Source organism: Panthera tigris, chromosome B1, assembly GCF_018350195.1.
Source record: "Panthera tigris isolate Pti1 chromosome B1, P.tigris_Pti1_mat1.1, whole genome shotgun sequence".
Taxonomy (NCBI): domain Eukaryota; kingdom Metazoa; phylum Chordata; class Mammalia; order Carnivora; family Felidae; genus Panthera; species Panthera tigris.
Genome location: NC_056663.1, coordinates 25855338 through 25877101, shown reverse-complemented (window position 1 = coordinate 25877101; position 21764 = coordinate 25855338). Strand labels below are relative to the sequence as shown.

The 21764-nt window shown below is 47.2% G+C and overlaps 1 protein-coding gene across 3 annotated transcripts in view; it reads left to right on the top strand.

The window, feature by feature from the left end:
• Window positions 1-21764, top strand: part of PRAG1 (PEAK1 related, kinase-activating pseudokinase 1) — a 51802-nt gene that overhangs the window by 3214 nt on the left and 26824 nt on the right. Inside the window, exons 2-4 of one of the 3 annotated variants that reach the window (XM_042983103.1) lie at window positions 1779-2263; window positions 4254-4406; window positions 4518-6073. In XM_042983103.1, coding sequence (XP_042839037.1) covers window positions 1934-2263; window positions 4254-4406; window positions 4518-6073 — 2039 coding nt within the window. In that variant the 5' untranslated portion in view covers window positions 1779-1933. Of the gene's footprint in view, window positions 1-1778; window positions 2264-4253; window positions 6074-21764 lie in introns of all 3 variants that reach the window. The other 2 variants (XM_042983102.1, XM_042983104.1) reach the window with 2 other exon arrangements.

Below are 21764 nucleotides of genomic sequence, written 5' to 3'. Positions count from 1 at the left end.
GGAGAGGGAGACAGAATCTGAAGCCGGCTCTAGGCTCTGAGCCATCAGCCCAGAGCCTGACGCAGGGCTCAGACTCACAAAGCATGAGATCATGACCTGAGGCGAAATCAAGAGTCGGATGCTTAATCAACTGAGCCACCCAGGTGCCCCTAAAGCTTTTTTTATTAAAAAGAATTTTTTTGTTGTTTTTAATGTTTATTTATTTTTGAGTAAGAGAGACAGAGGGTGAGCAGGGGAGGGGCAGAGAGAGAGGGAGACACAGAATCCGAAGCAGGCTCCAGGCTCTGAACTGTCAGCACAGAGCCCGACGCAGGGCTTGAACCCACAAACCACGGGATCATGACCTGAGCCGAAGTCAGACACCTAACTGACTGAGCCACTCAGGCACCCCTGTCCTGGTAGTTTAGAAGGTATCAGCCTCAAAGCAAGTTCTCACTGGAGGACAGTGGAGAGCAAACCCTAGGGCAAAACTCCCTATTGGATGAGAATCTGTTCACCTTTGATTTATGAGGATTATTTTCTCATGAACACCCTCCTTATGAGGAGCTCAGTTCATTTAAGTGAGCAGAGAAGAGCAATGAGCAGCAAACAGATAATGGTCAGCAACTCTGTCTGATGAAGGACATGATGAGGTGAGGGGTTGCCCACACAGTTGGCCTCGCTTTCTGAAACCACCAAACCCCCTATGTCTATGGATGAGTCTTAGTTTATGCCATTGCCATTGTTTTTTCCATCTGTGAGGTTTTTTTTACTTATTTATTTAAGTAATCTCTACACCCAATGTGGGGCTTGAACTCACAACCCTGAGATCAGGAGTCGAATGCTCTTCCGGCTGAGCCAGCCAGGCTCCCCTCTATCCGTAAATGGGGATAACAGCTACCTGCGGGGTGTTATTCAAGCTAATTGGTTAATATCTGCAAACTTCTGAGCTCATCTTGAATGGGCGAATTTGCTAGGTGCTAGGGGCAAACTCTCTGTGCTCAGTTTGACTGTCAGAGACACCTCTCTCAACAAGCTGACTGCCTTACCTCCAGGGCTATCATAGGCAAAAATAACTGTGATAATCTCTTCCCTCTGTTCTGTTCTATCAGCCACCCTTAGACCACAGGGCTGTGGTGGTCAGGCATTTCTTTTTCTGTTTTCCCTCCTTGACCTGCAGCCCCTGCTCTGTTGACCTCACTGAGCACTGGGTTGAATAACTTATATTTAGTAAGGAGAGGAGGGCAGATTCCCCAGATGCCAGACCTCCTGACACAGTTCCCCCGAGGGGCAGGCCGGCACCACACCTCTCCCCTTTCTCCTGCATTTAGTCTCCACCTGCCCAGAAGTACCATTAGAGCACTGGTCTCTGGGCGCAGGCCTGCCTGCCTGCTCAGTCCTTGGTTACAGATTGTGGCCTGTCCTCCGGAAGCCACTGTTTTTACTTGCAGAATTACTTTGTAGTTCTTGTCCCAAGCTCTAGACACCCCAGCAGCAGGGAATGCATGGAAGACAGGGCAGTTCCTCATCTAAAACCCTATGTGATTTCTTCCTGCCACAGTCCCCACACCTCAGCGCTCGGGACTTCAGGGGACTGAAATGTCCACTATGCTCTGTACTCCTGTATCAGAGTTGCATTTAGTTTTTACAGCTTCCGATAAGGCCGCACCACCGCAGAGTGACTACGAGCCTTAGGACAAATAGGTGAGGGTCTCAGAAGAAATGGAATGCTAATCTTGACCTTTTCCTTTCCCTTTTTCCTCTTCCCTCCCCTTCCTACTCCCCATTCAAATAATTAGACTCTAGGGTAATGCAGCCATCCTCTGGCCGCGTGGATCTCTGATCAGGCAGATCCCTGCCATTCCCGGGAGCCGCTCCGTGCCCCGCGTCTGCCTCCCATAAGACCACGCCAGAGAGCTGGGCACAAGATGAGCCAGCACACTGTCTGCTCAAGATGCACCAGACCGTCCGACTGAGCCCCGCGAGCCCAAAAATGTCTGCGTGCAGTGACTTTGTGGAGCACATCTGGAAGCCCGGGTCCTGCAAGAACTGCTTCTGCCTGAGGAGTGACCACCAGCTGGCACCCGGCCATCCCCAGCCGCGAGCAGGCAGCCTGCCCCCTCCACCTCGCCTGCCCCCCAGGGCGGAGACCTGCCGCCAGGAAGATGACGCTGTGAACAGCTCCCCCTACTCCAAGCCCACCATCGCCGTGAAGCCCACCATGATGAGCTCAGACGCCTCTGACGTGTGGACAGAGGCGAACCTGAGCGCCGAAGTCTCGCAGGTGAGGCTGACGAACCCGTGTGGTATTTTTACAGGGGCCACTCTTGTTGTAACGCTTGGTGACTGGCTGGCAGCCAGGGAGGGCTGTTGGAGCAAGACTTCTGCAGGACAGGATGGCTTCCCCGTCAGCTCACCCCATGACTGCCCCGTCCTGGCTGCTGCCCTCCTTTCCAGCTGTCCCTTTAGGCCAAGAATCGTCAATCCAGTCCCTCAAGTTTAAATGCAGACTGGGTTAATTATTTATCTGGGGACACACCAAAATGAAGCTTTTTTTTTTTTTAAGTTAAAAAATGTTTTAATTGATAATTAAAAATATATACGCAAGTAGCGGTAATTGTATAACAAACGCCCTGCATCCCACTGTCCTTCACCATGAGTGTCAACAGACCAACTCATGACCCGGTCTGGTCTTGCTTCCTCTCCACCCCCACCTCCACCCTGCCTTCCCTGTGATTTTGAAGCAAATCCCAGATATCACATCATTTCCGTACATGTCTTAAAAGATAAAGTCTTCTTAAAAAATAGAACTGCAATACCAAGATCGCCCTTAAAATATTAGCAGTAGTTCTTTCATATCCAGTTCCCAGCCGGCGTTCAAATTTCCAGCTTTGAACGTTGGATTTTAGCAACTTTGACCTGGGATAACTAAAGACGGTCACATCCTTAGAGATTAGACTGTTCTGCTCATCCCACAGGTCACCCTTACAAAGGTGTAGTTATTTAGAGGCCGTGCAGAGCCCGCTGCCTCTAGACGTGTCTAAGATGCTGTCAGTCAGTCTAGGACATTCTCAAACTGCTTGGGACTTGTTTGACCTTTCTGTCTAGTCTAGTTTTCCTAAACCATCATGGTGGGTGGATCAGGAAAGGTGCGCGAGCCTATGTAAAATCAGAGATCAGTTTTATATCGGAGATGGCTTAACTGAAGAGAGGCACTTCCTGTGGTTGCACGTAGCTCCATGTCCCTGCTCTATTTGTCGTAAGCCAGTCACACCCACTCGCCAGGCTACGTTCACTACCTTCAGCCTTCACAGACGTAAGCCAAGGACTCTTTCAGTTCAGAATCATCTTGGAAAGGAAGCAAATGCAAGCCCTACTTTGAGGCTGCTTCTAAAAGTTTGGGGGCAGGGGGAGACTTTTTTTTTTTTAAGTTTATTTTTATTTATTTTTTTGAGAAACAGGTAGAAAGCAAGCAGGGGAGGGGCAGAGAGAGAAGGAGACAGGATCCCAAGCAGGCTCCACACTGTCAGCACAGAGTCCGATGTGGGGCTTGAACTCACGAACGTGAGATCATGACCTGAGCCTTAACAGACCGAGCCACCCAGGCACCCCAGGGCAGGGGGAGACTTTAGAAGGGAAGGACGAGGGGACCGTGACTTCAGGGATGGGAACGAGCAGTCCACATCTCTGTCTCCTAGTTCAACTAGTCAGGCCACTTACGTAGGCTTGGGCCGAGGTCACTGGCAGAGCCCAGAGAGCAGCGAGGGGGCTGGGACCCAGCTCAGAAACCACCCCTCACTCTCTTGCCCCACCGCCCAGCCAAGGTATTTTAAAAAGCCTTAAGACTTCGGTTTCTTCGGGAATGTACTGTGGCATGGTTATCAAAAAACTAACAAACACGGAGCGAAAATTAAACTCAAAACTCTCTTTTCAAAGCTCTTAGGAGAACTTACCTCATCAGGCAATTTTGAGGGAGAAGGCAGAATATTCCTTTTCAGGGTTTTTCCTTCCCCTACCTCACAGACTTAAGCCAAAAGAATGACAGCCCCCAGGGAGGGAAGCACGGCTGGGTGTCTGGGAAGGCCAGTGGCTTCGTGGGTGTGACAAGGAGGAGAGGCTGTGGGGCGATCAGAGGGGGAGGCGTGCTGGAGAGCTTCCTCGCTGCAGCACAGAAGACCGTTCACAATGTCATGGCACTTCCCTCTCACTTTTTCTCTCTTCCTTTTTTCTCTGACAAGGTCTAATGTAAGTCTTTTAACCTTGGGGCTGTGTAGGTCATCTGGAGACGAGCCCCCGGCAAGCTCCCCCTCCCGAAGCAGGACGACGTGCCGATAGTTTACCTGGGCAGCTTCCGTGGTGTCCAGAAGCCTGCCGGGCCCTCCGTCTCCGCAGATGGCCACTCTCGCTGCCCCCCTGCATATGCCATGGTTGGTCTGCACAGCCTCGAGGCCCGGGGGGAGCGGAGCACTGCCTTCCACCCAGTGAGTTTCCCCAATGAGAAGGGGGGGCGAGAAGATAAACCCATGTTTCCCTACCAGGAGCTGACCTCCACTCAGGAGAGCTTCCGCCAGAAAGTGGCTGCCTTTGCCGGGATGACATCTGGCTGTCACAAGGGTGCCGGGCCCTGCCCCTCTCCACAGCCGCTGCGGGAGTCCCTGGCCTCGGAGGATGACAGCGATCAAAGGTGCTCGCCTTCAGGGGACAGCGAGGGGGGGGAATACTGCTCCATCCTGGATTGTTGCCCCGGGAGCCCCACGGCCACGGCCACCTCACAGGCTGTGAGTTCTCGGTGCAGGCCTGGCGGAGGGGACCGCCCAGCAGTGTGCTGGGGGCAGGCAGTGTGTGCGGGGTCCACTGAGGAGCAGAAACGGGTTGTGAGCTTCCCGAGGGAGTGCTGCAGCCAGGGCCCCGTGGAGAACCCTCCCCGCCTGGGTCCCAAGAAGCTGTCCCTGCCCTCAGAGGCGACAGGTTCTTCAGACGGCCTCTCCTGTGGGAGTCCCAGCAGCGGGGCCAGCAGCCCCTTCGCCCCCCATCTTGAGAGTGATTACTGCTCCCTCATGAAGGAACCTGTGCCAGGGAAGCAGCAGGACGCTGGCTCGAACAGGTGCCTTGGACTGACTGGGGAGCCCCAGCCTCCAGCCCACCCCAGGGAGGCTGTACAGCCTGAACCCATCTATGCTGAGAGCACCAAGAGGAAGAAGGCGGTTCCAGCGCCTTCTAAGCCACAGGCCACAGCGGAACACGCAGCAGCAGCTGCTCGGGGCCAGGGCCAGGTACGGACAGCTAATGCCTGGGCTCCGAAAGCGCCATCTGGCTGGGGCCGGGACAGGGAAGGCCCAGATAAGGTTCCCCAGGTGGCAGCCACCATCACGGTCATGGCAGCCCATCCAGAAGAGGACCGCCGGACGATCTACCTGAGCAGCCCCGACTCTGCAGTGGGGGTGCAGTGGCCACGCGGGCCCCTGAGCCAGGACTCAGAGGCAGGTGAAGAGGAGACTTCAGCTGGCCAGGGGCTGAGCTCCAGAGAAAGCCACCGCTCCGACGCGAGTGAGAACACACCCAAGGGGAAGCCTGCCATTCCCCCCAAGCTGTCCAAGAGTAGCCCCGGTGGGTCCCCAGTGTCGCCATCTGCCTCCCCACTCTCTGACCTCAGCGAGGGGAGCGCTGGGGGTGGTCTTGGACCCCAGGCTTTATCCGGGGGCCCCACTGACTCTGCGTCCTCCTGCCGGGCCAATGGCGTCGCCACCAATGACTCTGTCTGGTGCCACCCACCTGCCGCCACTGCCTCAGCCTTGGACCAGCGGCGGCCCCGGTACCAGACTGGGGCCTGGAGTCGTCAGTGCCGGATAGAGGAAGAGGAGGAGGTGGAGCAGGAGTTGTTGAGTCAAAGCTGGGGACGAGAGATGGAAAACGGCGCCACAGACCCCTCAAACTCCTCTGCCTGGCACCGTCTCCGCCCCACAGACGGCTCCTCTGGGCAGAGCAGCAAAGTCGGGACCGGGATGAGCAAATCGGCCTCTTTTGCCTTTGAGTTCCCCAAGGACAGAAGTGGGATTGAAGTGTTCTCACCTCCTCCACCGCCTCCAAAATCGAGGTGAGTATGATTGTCTGTGTGTAAGTCAGGCTCGTTCCAGAGGACTGGGGGAGGGCTCTTCTAGAAACCTGTGCTGTTGCCCCCCTACCAAAAGCCCTCGGGCCCAAGCTCTGGGTCTGGCACTCTGGGCACCAAGTATCTGCCCAAAGGCCTTGTGCCTTTATGTAAATTTCTAACTTGATGTTTGTGCTCAGCAAAAAGACCTATAGGCTGTACCCTGCCTGGGACTGGCTATTTGAAATCAATCTTTGCAAGAAGCACCGCTAAGCTGTCCTTCTTTTCTGATGCTTGTAGTTTTATAAGCTGGTACTCTTTTCCTCCCCATCTCTCTGGAGTGTCTTTAGCAGACTTTTCTAGGGAAAACCCTGAGATTCTCCGTTTATTTAAACATGCAGAAGAATGCCAAAGGAGGCTATGCTGCAGAATTTGGAGAGGCAAAGAGATGGGGAGGCCCATGGGCAATGCCAAATGTGTGCTCCAGAAACAGGCCTTGGGGCCAAGAGCCAAATAGTAGGAGGCTCTGCGCGCGGTTGGTAACCTTTAGATGTGGGCTTTTATGAGGGGAAAAAAGTAGTTTCATTTTAGCGTGCTGAAACTCACAGCTTTGTCCACCGCTTTGCTGCTATCTCCTGCCAGTTTAAAGTACCTTTCAAAGGCCTAAGGTAAATAAATGCCTTTTTAAAGGTATTGAGTTGTGCATGGAATTTAAATTCTGGAAGAAAAAAAAAATGTCCTTCTTCGAGCAAAACTGATTCCTATCAGGGAAAGGAGAAGCCTGCTGTTTTTTAAAAAATGACAGCTTTTCCAAACAGACTTTCTCTAGCGGTGTCATTTCCAGTGATTCTGTTTCAGCTTATGTGCCTCCGGGTTGATGTCAGAAGCAGGGAAACTGACCACAGAGAGATGCAGCTGTGAATACTTGACTTTGAACATCAAGGAGTCTCAGGCTATGATGCTCTCTAACATGGGCTTTTTCAATGACCACTACTTTGTTCTGGTATTGCGCTGGCCACCTGCCAGTGGTATAGACATCCTCAGGTGATTGCAGACTCTCTTTGGCTATAGTTTTAACTTCCTGAGTGAATAAGGGATCCAGCAGCTAAGAATAGCTCCCGTTTATATGGTACTTACTATGGACCAGGCCTGGATGTAAGGGAATTAGACATATTAACTCATTTGATCCTCAGAACAGCCCTAGGAGATAGGAATTACCATCCCCAATTTACAGATGACAAAACAGAGATAGAAGGAGCTGAAGTCACCTGCCAAGATTACACAGCTGTACCTGCTCCTAAATACATAGGGTGCTTTAGCAGGTGTAGGAAGTGAACAAGACATCTGTCTGCCTCCGGTCTGGGTTGGTTAGTGAGAAGCATGGGCTTTGAACTTGATCAGAAAATCAAGTTTATAATGCATCTGTCTTATCTATGGGCTGAGTGATCTTGAGCAAGCCACTTGCCATGACTGAGCCTCCCTAAAATTGGATAGTAATAACAATACTTTTATAACACCCTGTTGCTGAAAGACTCAAATGAGATGAACAGAATCCAGTAGAGGGTATAGTTATGTAGGCAAAAGCCACCTGGAGCTCTTGACTGTGGCAGGGACACCCACACCCTATAGGAAACTTCTGGCCCAATCCCAGGCACCCACCTGAACACCCCCTCATTCCTCAGAGAAGAAAGTAAACCTTTCTCATGTTAGAATTAAGGGCTTGGAGGCATCCAGTCACCATAGCAACATAACTCAGGGTTTGCATTAGCATCTGGGTTGAGATCTGAGGTTTTTGGCCCAGTTTATAGGATAAAACCATTGGATTATACATAGCTCAAACCAGGTGGGAATCTCAGAGGTCCTGGGTTCCAGCTCTTAAAAACAAAAAACAAACAAAAAAAGTTGTTAGTTTAAGGGCTTTTAGGAAAAAAAAGTCTGGGAAATAAATTTGGCTTAAGGGAGCCCAGAAAAAAGAGCATCTGGTACTATTTAAAATAAAACAAACTCGTATATATTTTCATTTGGAGAAGATTTTTTAATCATTACTGACATGTCTTGAGTCATCACGTCTCCCTCATGAGGAGATAAGAGGACAGGCTTGGGACCATAAGCTGATTTTTAATTCTGGAACTCAGTACTTCCAAATCCTTCTGAGGAGGGTGCCAGAAACCCCCAGTCTTCAAATCTAGCAGGTCAGGGTGATGGCAAATTGGACCATTAATGAGAATACAGCCCACAGTTGATGCAGGACCAATACCAGTAGCACAGTGGTAACTATGTTAGGCTGATGTCAATTTCCAAGATGGAAGATGTTAGAAGGTCTTTGACCTTCAAGGTTAACTTAATTTCTTTCCATGGGCCATTTGCTAATAGGTCCTATTTCTAAGAATCAGCCTCACTTTCAAGTAAAGAGAACGAATCTCATGAGGTGTATTAAGTACACTCGACCCTCTAGAGAAAGGGGTTGTTTCATGCAGGACAGTGTTACTTTTCACTTACGTTTACTTAGTTCCTTCTGCTTTCTTGGACTATTCTGGAAGAACACAATCATTTTCTGGTTTGCCTGTGGTCCTATTTTACAAAATTGTGGCTTGGGGGGGTGGGGGGGGAAGATGTTGAGAATGACCTGACTTTCCTGTGGTCTTATTTTGGATGTTTGGCCGTAGCTTATCTGTCTGTCTGAGATATTGTCCTCCGTAAACTCCCATTAGGGTTCTGGAGAAAACTCTTGCTGTAATGTCATGTAGAACTTATTTCCCACAGGTTTGTCTCCTAACCAGAAGTACCTGTCAATCTTCACCTTTGAACTCTGCCCTAAACTGGGGCACTAAATCATTCCAGAGAGTCAGTGAGGTCTGTCAGTCTAAGTAGGTGAGCCCAGATGTGCAGGTGGTTGCCTTGGCAACAGCAGGTACCCACGGACCCAGACTGTACCTCAACTACTGGGAGGAAAACTAGGTGCACTTCAACACCTCTAAAGGGCTCCCGCCATAGGACATGGGCATTGAGAACCTTTGTCCTACATGACATTACAGCTATTCTCATTAAACTTCTTAGTTTAAATGTCATGTTCAAGACTTAAGGCAGTTTAATGAGAATAGCAGTGCCTGGGAGAAATAATTAAGATGCAGAAGAATCAAATTTATTTCTGCCTTTTATTTCTTCGCAGTTGCAAACCTGGTTTTAAATGACATATGGCTTTTGAGTGACAAGGTCAGTTGAGGGAGGATCATCTGATTAGGGCAGACGGGAATTTCACGGAGAAACCCCAAATTAGGATGAGAGGCCTGAACTGAGAGGAGGAGTTGGAGCACAGCAAGGGAATAAGAACTCAGACAAGGTTTATATGGTTTTAGTGTCCAAAGGTCTGGCCCTAGGTGAGACTAATTGAAAGTAAAACATTTCTCCGAAAAAGTGAGAGAAGTTTACTTTTGAAGTTATCACTCATGCTGATTGTAATTTTAACCCGCTACTTAACTGCATTCTCCCCCTCCTCTGGGGGGGCGGGGTGGGTTCCGGAGAGCAGAGACGGAGTCTGTCCTCGGGCCTTTGTTCACGCGTGACTCCCCCCTCTCCCTCCCACATTCTTCTCAGCAGACAGGTGATGACGGGGTCATGGATGGAGCACTTTTCTGTCCACAGAAGTGGCCACTTGGCTAACCAGAGGGAGCAAAATGACTTCATTGTGTGGTCTCTTGGTAACATGGACTCTCAGTATATGAGTACCATGGCCGGGATTGGTATTTATCTCCAGACTCCATCTACAATCTGCGTAAAGCTCCAGATGCTTTATTCCTGCAATACTTTCTGCTATAGTGGATTACGGTGGGATGGCAACTATTTACTAGGAAATCCCATAGTCCTGATGGCTTTTCTGTGTGGCATTTTGAAAATCACAGTTTGTATTAGAAAACACTGTATGGGCCTTGAGAATCTTCTCTGTGTTTAGCCTTTTTGACAAAGCTGAGATAAGTCGGCTGGAGGTCAACGTGGACCAGGAAAGAATGAATACTGGGGATACTTCAGGGAGAGAAACTGCCTGCACATATACTCACCAATTTTGGCAAACAGAACAAAACACATCCACAATGCAAGGTTAAGGTTAGATTCTGCTCCCGACCAGGGGCAAATTAATAGTCGGCTTCTTCCCGTGAGTTTGTGGACAGAACCTAAAATCACTGGATATCTAATGACGCTGTCGGGACCGGGGACCATTAACATTGATTCCTAGATTTCTCTTCTGTAATTTAAAAAAATTACTGAGTTGAGCAGTAGTCTATATCAAATATTTTGGAGGTTTTCTCCAGTTTTAAGCATACATTCATGGCTAAGGCTAGGGATTCGTGGTTCTTTAATTCATCAGATATCTGCTAACCGCCTACTTCCTATTATGTTCTAAGGTGCTAAAAGTCAGTCACTGGGGTTCTGCTCTTTAAGGCCCCTAAGGGTTGAGTTGGTATACATCGAATCAGTAGGTGTGTAACATGACCACCAAGGGTTCTCCCTCTTCTTTGGTTTCCTTTGATGAGACTGGTCATCCTAGCAACTGGATTCTCAGCACATTCTCATTCTGTTGAGTAACACAGAGGTAAGCTCAGCTTGGCGTCCAAGAGGAATGAAAGAATAGTCCTTTCTTTAAGTGTCTTTTGACTCGATCCAAGACCAAGCTTAGTACAGGTATACAGACAACCACTTATTTTTGAAAAGTCAGGGTTGGGGAAGATGCTCCTTGAAGGTCATGAGCATGCTTAGCCATCAGTAATAACACAATATCCTGTGTGGTGCCTGGCACATAATAGATGCTCAAGAAATACTGGTTAAATTGGAGGCAGAGACCGTGCCCTGTTTATTTCAGTTTCTCCAAAAGCACTGTGCTTGAGAAAGAAACAAGTAGCTTTAAACACTTGTATCAGTATCTTTCTGAAACCCAGGTTTCTGGATTGCCCCAGTACTCTGTTCATGCCTCTGTTTTGGTAATTAACACAGTATTGTCTTGCACTGCATTACATTGGATCCATATTTGTATCTCCTCAAGAAATTGTAAACTCCTAGGAGTGCAAGCACCATGTTTCATACATTTTTCTTTGACTTTCCCATAGGCTACCTTGTAGCACAGTGCCTGGGACATAGTAGGTATTCAATAAAGGATTATCGAATTGGGGGAAAAAAGCCAGAGCGAACTACAGATCTTAGCCTGATTTTTCACTGGACAGCCCACTAGAATTCTGTGCCTAGCCTTGCTCAGTAGAACATTGTAATCTTGAGTAAAAGAAGCTGAAGTTAATAATTATTAATGCTTCAAGGTGGGCAAACACCATATAGGCACAATGCATCCTTTCATGGATTAATTTCCCTCTAATGATTATACATTTCAGTTTTGCAATTGGACTCATACTCTGCTGCCCTTTTTTTTTTTTTTTTTTTTTAAAGCTGAGCAGGTGTGTGGAACCAGCCCTCTCCTCTTTCCACAAAAATGTTCCTTTCAGGTAGTAATCACCTAAGGACTTTTTTCCCCAGCAGTGAGTCTCAAGAAATTCTAAGTGTGGCTTCACTTCTCTTGGGAATATATTTTTTATGCTTTCTGAGGTGGGTTGGAAAACACAAGTGTGGGGCATATGATCGAGCCCCCTTTGTCCATCAAGTGATCAGAGGGACTTTTTTGTAAATTTGCCTGCCTACTTTTTGGGTGTAGAACTCACCAGTTGGTGAGAAATGATCACGATTTGTGGTGCGAGTAATTTGTTGTTATTTTGAGGTCGTTGGTCTGCTCACGAAAGGACTTCCTTTTATCAGGGTTGGTAAACCAACTGCAAAGAATACTCAGTGGCCCTTTCTGCAGCTGATAACTTTCAGAGTTTAAGATCAGGCTTCATCCTCTGTACTAGAATTGCTCATTCTTGCTTTATATTGACTTTGGGACACATCCCTAAAGATGCTGGCTGTTAAGGTGCTCATGCTGTTTCCATACAACTTTGTAAAGCTGCCTGCTTTGTGTAGCTGTTGTCTAATGCCTTGGATGGCTTATTCTCTGTGCTTCTCGAACAGGCTGACTCACAGACACAGCTGTTCTCCATGGGGGCAGGGGGCAGAAGGGGAACTTCCAGATTCTAGAGTGCTTTGAAAACTCCTTCCCTTTTTACTCATCTTACTCTCCAGTATCCATCACTGTCAGATGATCCGCTGACTTCCTTGTTTGCTGTTTTTCAGCCACTTCATGCCCATTTATGCATCTGCTATAAAAACTTATCTGAAGTCTACAACCTAGGAGGTTAATTGGCATTGTTACCATGTATGTTCCTGGGTTGCAGAAAGCCCTTCAGAATGGGTCTTGCTCTTCAGGGAGCTCCAAATGGCAGTCAAAATGAATACAGCTACCTTGGATAAATGCAAGAACAGTTGGGATAAATTGACATATCAGTAAGTAAAAGGACCTTGAAGATCTGGAAAAAAGGGAGGAAGTCTTTGGAATTTTAAAACGAGTCACAGTGGGGATGCACTTAAAGATAATTCTTATTAATATGTGCAGATCAAAAGGAAGGTTTTACGAAGGAATGTTTTTGAACCATGAGGGCCATTAGGTTGCATCCTCCACACCAGTTCCAATCAATTGGAGTAGCAGCCTGGGAGCTCCACGTGGAAAACAGGGTGACCTGTGGGAAGGCTCCCCTTGATCAGTTAGTACTGTCTGCAGGTGATGCCAGTGGGGGTGTAGATGCCTGTGCTGGATATTTATCAATCCAGGTTTGGAATCTAAGATTTAGAATCTAAAATCTATAATGTAAAATCATTGGTGGTCAATAACTACTCCCTACACTAATTTAAGAGTTCCATACCTGGGAGAGGATCTGTGTTCTGTACAACCCAAGCTGTCCTAAGCAGACGTTGGTAGACGGTGGTTGTCTCTTTGATTACAGCCTCAAAGTTCACACTGTTAGTGTCAAAATGTTTTGTAGTCTCTGGATGAGCGGTTATGAATATTCCATGAACGTTAACCTTTTTGGAGATCTGTATTTGAGTAAATAAGAGTTAGCGTTATGTCTTTTACCCATTAAATAATGTGTGTTCACTTAGCCTTACCCTCTTTTGTTTGTAGCAATGGTTTTCTTTTCTATGCCCTCAACAGGTGAGTGAGGGAGTAGGGGCAGGAAGTATGTCAAATCTTTTAGAGGGATAGTTTGAAAATGAAAATTTAGTGCTATAATATAAATTTAAATTTGGGAGATAAACAACAAAACCATCGTTTTCATACACATAGAACGTATAATTTTCTGAGTCTTCTTGGCTGGTGATGAGTTAGATTATCTGTTTCATAGAGATGTTCAATGTGGGGACAGAGCATGTCTCTTGAGGAGGAAGTACAAGAAAACAAGAGAACTGGGATAAGAATATTCACTGATCTGTTACGTTTACTTGGTGACCTCCCATCAAATCTCTCAAAGTGTCTTTTGTATATTCACGTCCTCTCCAAAACCTGAAACAGAAATCGCCTCTACCGGTGAATCCTAAATCCAGCTCCTTGACCCTACTTCTTTTCTACTTTCAGTTCTGGTCCAAATTTCTTATAAAAGCAGAGAAACGTAATGAAAGAGACTCCTCACTGTTCAGAGTCTGAAGTTTTCTTGGTCTTGACAGTCATTTAGTCACTAAATATTGAGGACTTGGTATAGGTGGACCTAGTATGAATTATTGAGTCAAATTAAGTATACATTCTGCCCCTGCAATCTTCATTCCTCAGTGTTAGGCCTCAGAGAAACGCATAGGTCAATAAGGGAACGTATATGATGAAGGTCATTACAACATCCTTCACAGTGGCAGGTGGTTGGTACAAGCCCACATATTCCTTTCTAGGAAAACAGAAGAGTAAAATGTCATGATTGTGAAATGAAATACTTAACAGCAGTCAGAAGCTGTGGGCTGGATGTATAATCAGAAACATGGATGAACCTTGAACTAGTATCGAGTGAAATAACAGAGAGGCAGAACAAGATCTGTAACACAATGTAATGAATATAAATTGAAAACATGTAAAGTAACCCCATATCTTTTAAAAACATAAATCCAAGGGTATATATCCAAGGAAACCCAGTGAGTACCTGTGAGTGGGAAATTGGGAAAGTGGAGAATTAGTGTAGAGATGGGGATGAAGGGAAAAACTAAAATAACACAGATCAATGTGAAGGTGTTTCATTAATCGAAGCATACGATGATCTCACCTCTCTACACTTGAAGTAAACAGGAACATAAGAAAGACTGAGTCATGAGAGAGAGAGAGAGAGAGAGAGAGGACTTATTTGCCAGAGATAAGGATGGCAACAAAGAATATAAAGAAAAATGAATGTTTGGAAGAGCTTGTCATAGCTGCTTTGGAGAATGGGAGGTCAAGTGCAAGGATTCCCAGGAAGCCCCCAGAGCTAGCTGAAGGCAGGGAACGTGAATCAATTGTGGCCCCAGGCTGCACGGTTATGCGCTTTCCTGGAGAAGCACTGGCCAACCAACCGTTGCAGGAGTGAAGATGGCAGATGATTGTCATTACCTAGTGTGATGTCCTGATTTGTAATAAGAAATAAATCTTTGGTCTCCGTTCCTGTTTCTAGTACAGAGCTCCTAAAACTCGCCCGACTCCGCGAGTTTCCTAGGAGCCATAAAGGTGTGTTTTATTATGTTAATGAGGTGACTTTTGGACCCACCTAAGGATGGGGGCTGGTTGCCAGGAAATCAGCCAGGTGATTACAGGGTTAGAACTTTCAGTCCCGCCCCCTAGCCCCTGGGGAGGCGTGAGGGGCTGGAGGTTGACTCTGTCTTCTGTGGCCAGTGATTTGATCCACCGTGCCAATGTAACGAGGCTTCCATTAGACCCCGAAAGGATGGCGTTTGGAGAGTTACAAGGTTGGTGAACCTGTGGAGATGTGGGCAGAGCGGTGCACCGGCAGAGGTCACGGAGGCTCCGTGCCCGTTCTCGATACCTTATCCTATGCGTCTCTTCTGTCTGGCTGCTCCCGGGTTACCTTCTGTTAGTGAAATGTTCCTCTGAGTTCTGTGAGCTGCTCTAGCAAATGAATCGGACCCTCGGAAGAGATTGTTGGAACCTCCGATCTACAGCCTGTTGGTCAGGAGCACAGGTGGCGTCATGAACCTGTGATTTTCCTGGGCGGTGTAGCGGGGCTGAGCCCTTAACCTGCAGAATCTGATGCTGTCTCCGGGTTAGCTCGTGTCAGAATTGAGTTGAATGGTAGGACACCCACCTGGTGAGAATCAGTGGGGTAGGGAAACCCTATCACCATGGTGGAATTGAGTGACCACAATCCTTACTTAGGTTGGGGAGGTGCCAGCCAGGACGGAGGCCAGGGTGATGGAGCTGTTGAGAAGCAGCTAACGGGGCTGAAGAAGTGACCTGGGAGTGGGAAAGGAACCTCATCCTTTTTGGGCAACAGACTGGGCCAGAGTGGGGCGTGGAGAAGCAGATCATGTAGGGGCTTTGTTGCAAATAGTCTGACTCTCCCAAGCCAGCAGGGTAGGACCAAAGTCTAATTTAAATACACACAGAGGTCTTAAGCCAATAGTTGGGCTCAGAAACTGGGTCGACCAAGTGGATCTGGAGCATTTGCTGAGTCAAGAGAAAGAGGAAAAGAGAATTCTGAAAGCGTGGTTGCCAAAACCAGTCATCTACAAACAGGAAGATTCTGGTCAGGCACAGATCATATTGGTGGCTGGATTCCAACAGGAATAGGTCAGGAGTAGAACAGTAATTCCCAAGTGGGTGAGTAAGAATTCGCTACCACTATGGTTTACTCAACCACCAGAGTCCGCCAGTGGGGGCGGAGAGGGGCTGTGAACAGGGAAGGAATCCTGGGAGGTTCTGTTTTGCAGGTGGGAGGCAGGCTAATGTAACAAAAGAGGTTCTTGCATTGCTAAATTTGTGTATAATGGAGCTCAGCAACCTGGTCAGATGTGGGCTTTTTCAGCCCCTGAGCCTGGGGCTACACTACAAATTACCAAGGTCGTGAATACGAACATTCAAACTGAGGTCTGGTTGATAGAAAGAGAAGTTCTTCCTACTTATTTTAGAATAATGCATGCCTTCGGAGCCTCATCCCGATGGAACCACGACGAAAGTAGAGGTAACGAGAGTGACATCCGCCACCCATCGCTGTTTTCCTCATCTCTCCAGTTAGAACCCCCCAGTTTACTGGAGACGGCGGAGTCTCCCTGTGTGTCTGTCTCCCCATCCCATCCATTCATCTTTCTGTATAAGTAACACCCTCTGTGTATCTGGTGCTGTTTTTACCACTTAGTAAGTATTAACTCATTGACACTTCCTAACAGCCCCATGAGATAAGTATTATTGTTACCCCCTTTAGGATGGATGGGATAGATGAGAGGCTGAAGCACAGAGAGATCAGGTGCCCTTTCCAAGGCACCCAGCCCGGAAGCAGTGGAGCCGGGATCCAAACCCGGCAGCAGAGCCCGTGTGTTCACGGTCTTAACCACCACATCGGAGGCCTTCCTAGGTGCCTCTGAAACCCATCGGGAAAGTTATGCAAATGCCTGCGTGGCTGCTCTTCCCAATGGCTCCTGAGGGTCCTCCCACGCTGCGCTGGCCTGTAGGTGGGGCGGGTAGCGGGCGGTGCCCCTCTGTGGATTGCAGCTGCTTGGTGGTCCACTCATTACTCATCTTTTCATCTCTTCCTTTCTGCCCCTGTGTGAACGGATGGAAGACCGTCCTCCTTGACTTTCCAGGCCGGGACGTGAGGCCTCTGTTCTTAGATGATCATATTGGAGATGAAAGTGTAGCGCACTGGTGACGGGGTCTCTCCTAGTCTGCCCCTTAGCGGCTCCTCGTCTGCCCTTAGCCTCAGCTTCCCACGCCAGGTACCTCCAAACCTCTGCCTTCTTCACTCCCTCACCTGGCAGCCCAGAGCTTCTCTAGGAAAGTACACAAAAATTACCCCGCAGACGGGGGCTGCAGATTAAGGAAATTTTTTTTTTCCTGAGACCTGAAAGGTCATCTTTTAAAAATATTTGTATCTCTCAGTGCCAAAGTATGTCTGCATATAGTCAGGACAAATGCCTGCAAATTTCCGTTTGACCAATTTAAGCATTTTTATCCTTCCCTAAAACCAACTACTGACCTAAATGTGTGTGTTCCTGTGTGTGTGTGTATATGTCCCTATCTTTAAAAATAAATATGGCTTTATTCCTATTTTTAAATGGTTTTCCACTGAACCAAAGGGTGTTTCAGCTTGTGGACTGTGGAAGTCACCAGTGCATTAACTGTAGATGCAAATGAACAGGCCTGCACCATGGGGAACATTGAGGTCACCTGACTGAAAATGAAACTGATTTCCTATTTTTATACACGCTAATAAATCTGTGGGGAAACGTGCCCCCAGAGGAGACTGGACTTATTAGCCCTTGCAGGTGGCTCATAGATACTTGGAAAATAACCCCCTTCACAGCTTCATCAAAGAGAACCAACGATAAAAACAATACAAACTTTCTGGCATAGTTATCTGCCTTTCTCATCCCATCTCTTGGAGAAAAAAATTTTTTTAACCACAAGATTTGTGAAAATTCAGGATATTTGGGGACTGTTGTATTTTGTAAATATGAGAAAGTTTCAGCTGTCGAATCCAGCTTTATGGAGGGGTGCTCGCACAGTGTTCCTGCCTTTTGCAAGTTTTGCTGGACAAGTGTCATTCTTTTGTAAAAGGAAACTTTTTTCCTCCCAGATGCTACCGAGTTACTGAAACAGAGGCAGATAAACTTAATCAAGAACTATTTAATAATTCCTCTGGGTTCCAGTATATTCTGACTATGATACAACTCCTCAAACAGTTTATAATTTGGGTGTGGTAACAAGCCCATTTCACATGAAACAATTAGAATAATCTAACCAGGATTATAACCTAATGCCCAGTGATGTGAATCAGATTCAGTTGGGTGTGAGGTCCAGCAGAAGCAGAAGAGCCAGAAAAGACTGCAGTGGTTTGGGAGGGATTTGTAGGTAAGTGATACTGATGCTGGGTCTTGAGGAATGTAAAGCTTTGAAAGGGAGAGTCAGTGGTTTCCCCAGAGCCAGGGTGGGGAGGGGACAGTTAATGTAGAGTGCTTTGGGGACAATGGGAGACTAGCCCAATCAGAGCAAAGGATTTAGGAGGGAAAGTAGTAGTATATTAATCAAAATGGTAATTTTTTTTTCAAACAAGGAGTCCAGTCAGATGTTCTAATATATAAACAGTGTGTGTGTATGTATGTGTGTGTGGGGGGGGAGGAATATTTGAAATTGAGATTGGCAAAGAATATCTGGGGTGTGTGTTTCAGTTACCACAGAGGACCCGAGATCTAATGGGGTGTCCCGGGTTACGAATACTTACAAGAGCTCTGTGTAGGGCTCATCAGGGTCAGCCATCATTATGGGAGCAGTATTTTAGAAAGATTTTGAGTCAGGATGCTCAACCCCAAGGCTGCAGATCTATTCTGAAGGTTTGGTTTGAACCCCCTACATACTGTCTTAGAGGAGCTTGGTAAATATTTATCTCCCGGTTGTAGGTTTGTTGAAGCAGGGATGGCATCACCTCTACTCACTGTTGTATCTCTAACACCTAACACAGTGCTCACCATGAGTAGGCAGTCAAAATTTATTTCTGGAAAACCTTGGGAATGGTATTCAGGATAGACAGGACAGGGGGCACACTGTGGATGATACAGGCATAAGAGAAGTAAAATAAGGTGCTCTTATTTACTGAGCAAACCCAGTGTTTCAGCTTGAATCATTCAATGATTTTGACCTTAGGATGTGGCTAAATAGTAGAGAATAAGTGGGGTGAAGCTTGCCGTGTTTCAGAGTGCATTTGAATTGCCTCAAACTTGGAGCCCAACAAGACAATTGGAGATTGAAAGCTTCAGGTCAGAGGCAGCGCCGTCCCCACTTTCCTGTGCTTTAGCAGGAAGTGCATTTTATAGAAAAGTCAGAGAGGAACTGAGGGGAAAGGAGAGCTCTGAGCGGCGAATTCACAGCAGGCTGACGAGGCGATCTGCCACCCGCTGCCGAAGCTGGCCCTCCTCCTCAGGGCTGCTCCATGGGACCCCGCAGTCACTGGCCCAGCCTGTCCCAGGGCTCTGGGAGGCCATGCCGATGAGGACGGCAGCACAGGCCAGAGTCTAGGATGGTAAGAGGTTCTCATTCTTTTATCTGGGCATGACTTGACTTATTTGCATCTAAAACTCGTCTGTTTTCACTTCTTCTTGGCAATTTAAAAAAAAATGTGTATCGAATCTTCTACCCTGTTCGTGCTTTCAGAGCTAGCTCACGGGTCTTCCCCGAGTCATCACCAGACTTGGCAGTGAATGTGACCCATCCGAGGACTTGGTGCTTGTGGACCAGGGTCTGGAGACCCGGTCTAAAACTGCACGCTGGTGTTACTTGGGTTTTCCCAGCTTCTGCCCCAGAGGCAGAGAACTCTTCCCCCAAATGCAGGTGAACTGAACACAAGTGAGGGCAGTGACAGCGAGCCTTTGCCGCAGTCACACTTTGAACTGTGCTGTCCTATGAGGAGCCTAGCGGCCATGCAGAGTTGGGGACGCAGTCTCTACTACGTTGTAAAGGGCCCGGCATCCGTTAAGGATTTCGGACGTCCTAAAAGCTCGGGGGTATTTTTAGATGAGACTGGTTCCTATGAATGAGGAAGTCTGGCAGATGGCTCTTCCGCCCGGATGATTTTTTTTTCCAGCTTTCTACCAATACGGTACGGAGAAAACCCTGGCAGGGCTGGATTCTCTGAGGACAATGGGGGGAAAAGCCATTCTAAAAACACCGGGCAGCAGCTGCAGGGCTCATTCTCTAAGGACACTGTGCCACCGGCCGTGTATTTCATCCGACTCTCCTGTGACTGTGTCTAATCAACGGGAGGCAGGAAAGGAAGTCTGAGCAAGAACAAATCGTTTATCACACTGCGCGAGCAAAGACATCTGTGCGGACCGCGCTCGCCCTGCAGCTGATAAGAATGTTATTTACCACCCAGAGAGGAAAGACTGGAGTGTGTGGTTTCGGCCCGTTGAAGCCACTTCCTTAAATCACATGACATCAGATTTCATCTTATAGGTGGTTTGCACCCGTTTTCTGAAAGACAAACTATCATTAACGAGGGGAAAGTGCCTTTAAAAACAATCAGTAGAGTCTTGTGCGTTGTTGACTGTGGTCATTTGGCCTTATGTCTGATAGAGCAATCCAGTAGGGCTCAGAATAGTCACCTTCAGAATATTAAGCCTTTTCCAGGGATCCTTGAGAAATCTGTTGCATACATAGGACACACAGAAACAACTCGATTGCCAGTCTCCGCTTTGATGGCAAGCCTCCCTTTCATTTTGAAATCTGATGTAGTTTTGCTTATTCCCTCACTGAAGTGGCAATTCTTTTAAGAAGGCAGGTGACACAGGCTTCCAGGATGTTTTGATGCAATTCATAGAAATGAGTCATCAGTCCCAAGATTTCGCTAGTAAGAGAAAGGGTTACCCCTTTCCTTCCCCATTTACACCAGAGCATTTCAAATGCCTGCTGAGTTTTTGTGACCTGGAGGGAGCCTGTACTTCTTAAGCCTTTTTAGTAGAGAAACAGTAGTAATATTCCCAGAAGCCATTCCCAGAAACCTGAAAATTCCACTTGTGCTTAGATATTTAGATTTACCGAGGTCTACTTTTGGAAGCTCCCCACTTCTCTACACACACACACACACACACGCACACACACGCACACACACGCACACACATGCACACACGCACGCACGCACATGCAACACACACGTGCACACTGCAGAAGGTTTACCCTGCAACCAAAGAATAATCTTATTTCGTCTGCCTTCACTTGGTGAGTTCAAGACTGTGACTTCCCCCTCACTGTGACTAGATTTGGAAGTACTAATTTCTGAAGTCTCAGAAGAATGGTTCAGTCTGAGAAGTAACTTTTTCCACCCGTAAGGCTATTCTGGGGTACAACTAACCTTCACTGAATCTGCCTGTCCCGCTGTGGGGCCTGCTGGGTCATCCTTCCTGTTCCTTGCCTTTTCAGACAGTCAGCAGCAGGTGAACAAGAAAGCTGACCTGGGCTCATGCAGGTCCTAGGGACTTCCTTTCCTCCTAGAAATGCTCGTTTTCAATTTATCGAATATTTCAAGCACACAGTGAAGTTCAAACAATAACTTTCCTATGTGTCCTCCAAAGATTTTTCAAGCATTATTAACATTTTGCCATTTTAGAAAAATAAAACATCACAGGCACAGCGGAAGATCACTTTGTATCCAGTTTTTGTTTCAGTCTCCCGTTGTTACCCAGAGTGTTCACTTTCTTGAACTTGAGGAGTATTACTCTACATTTTACTCTCTATATATGATTAAAAAAAATTATAGCATCATTACGTACTTTTAAAATGTATTTAAATGGCATCACGTTGTACCCGAGGTCTTTTGCAAGCTACTTTTTTTTGTTGTTTTTTGCAGAAATTTCTTTCATTGAAGCATAATTGACATACAATATTACATTAGTTTTAGGTTTATAAACATAGCGATTCAACAATTACGTACATTATGAAACGTTCACCATGTGTAGTTACCGTCTGTCACCGTACAAAGTTATTACAATATGATCAACCATATTCCCTATGCTGTACTTTTCATCCCTGTGACGTATTTATTTTATAACTGGA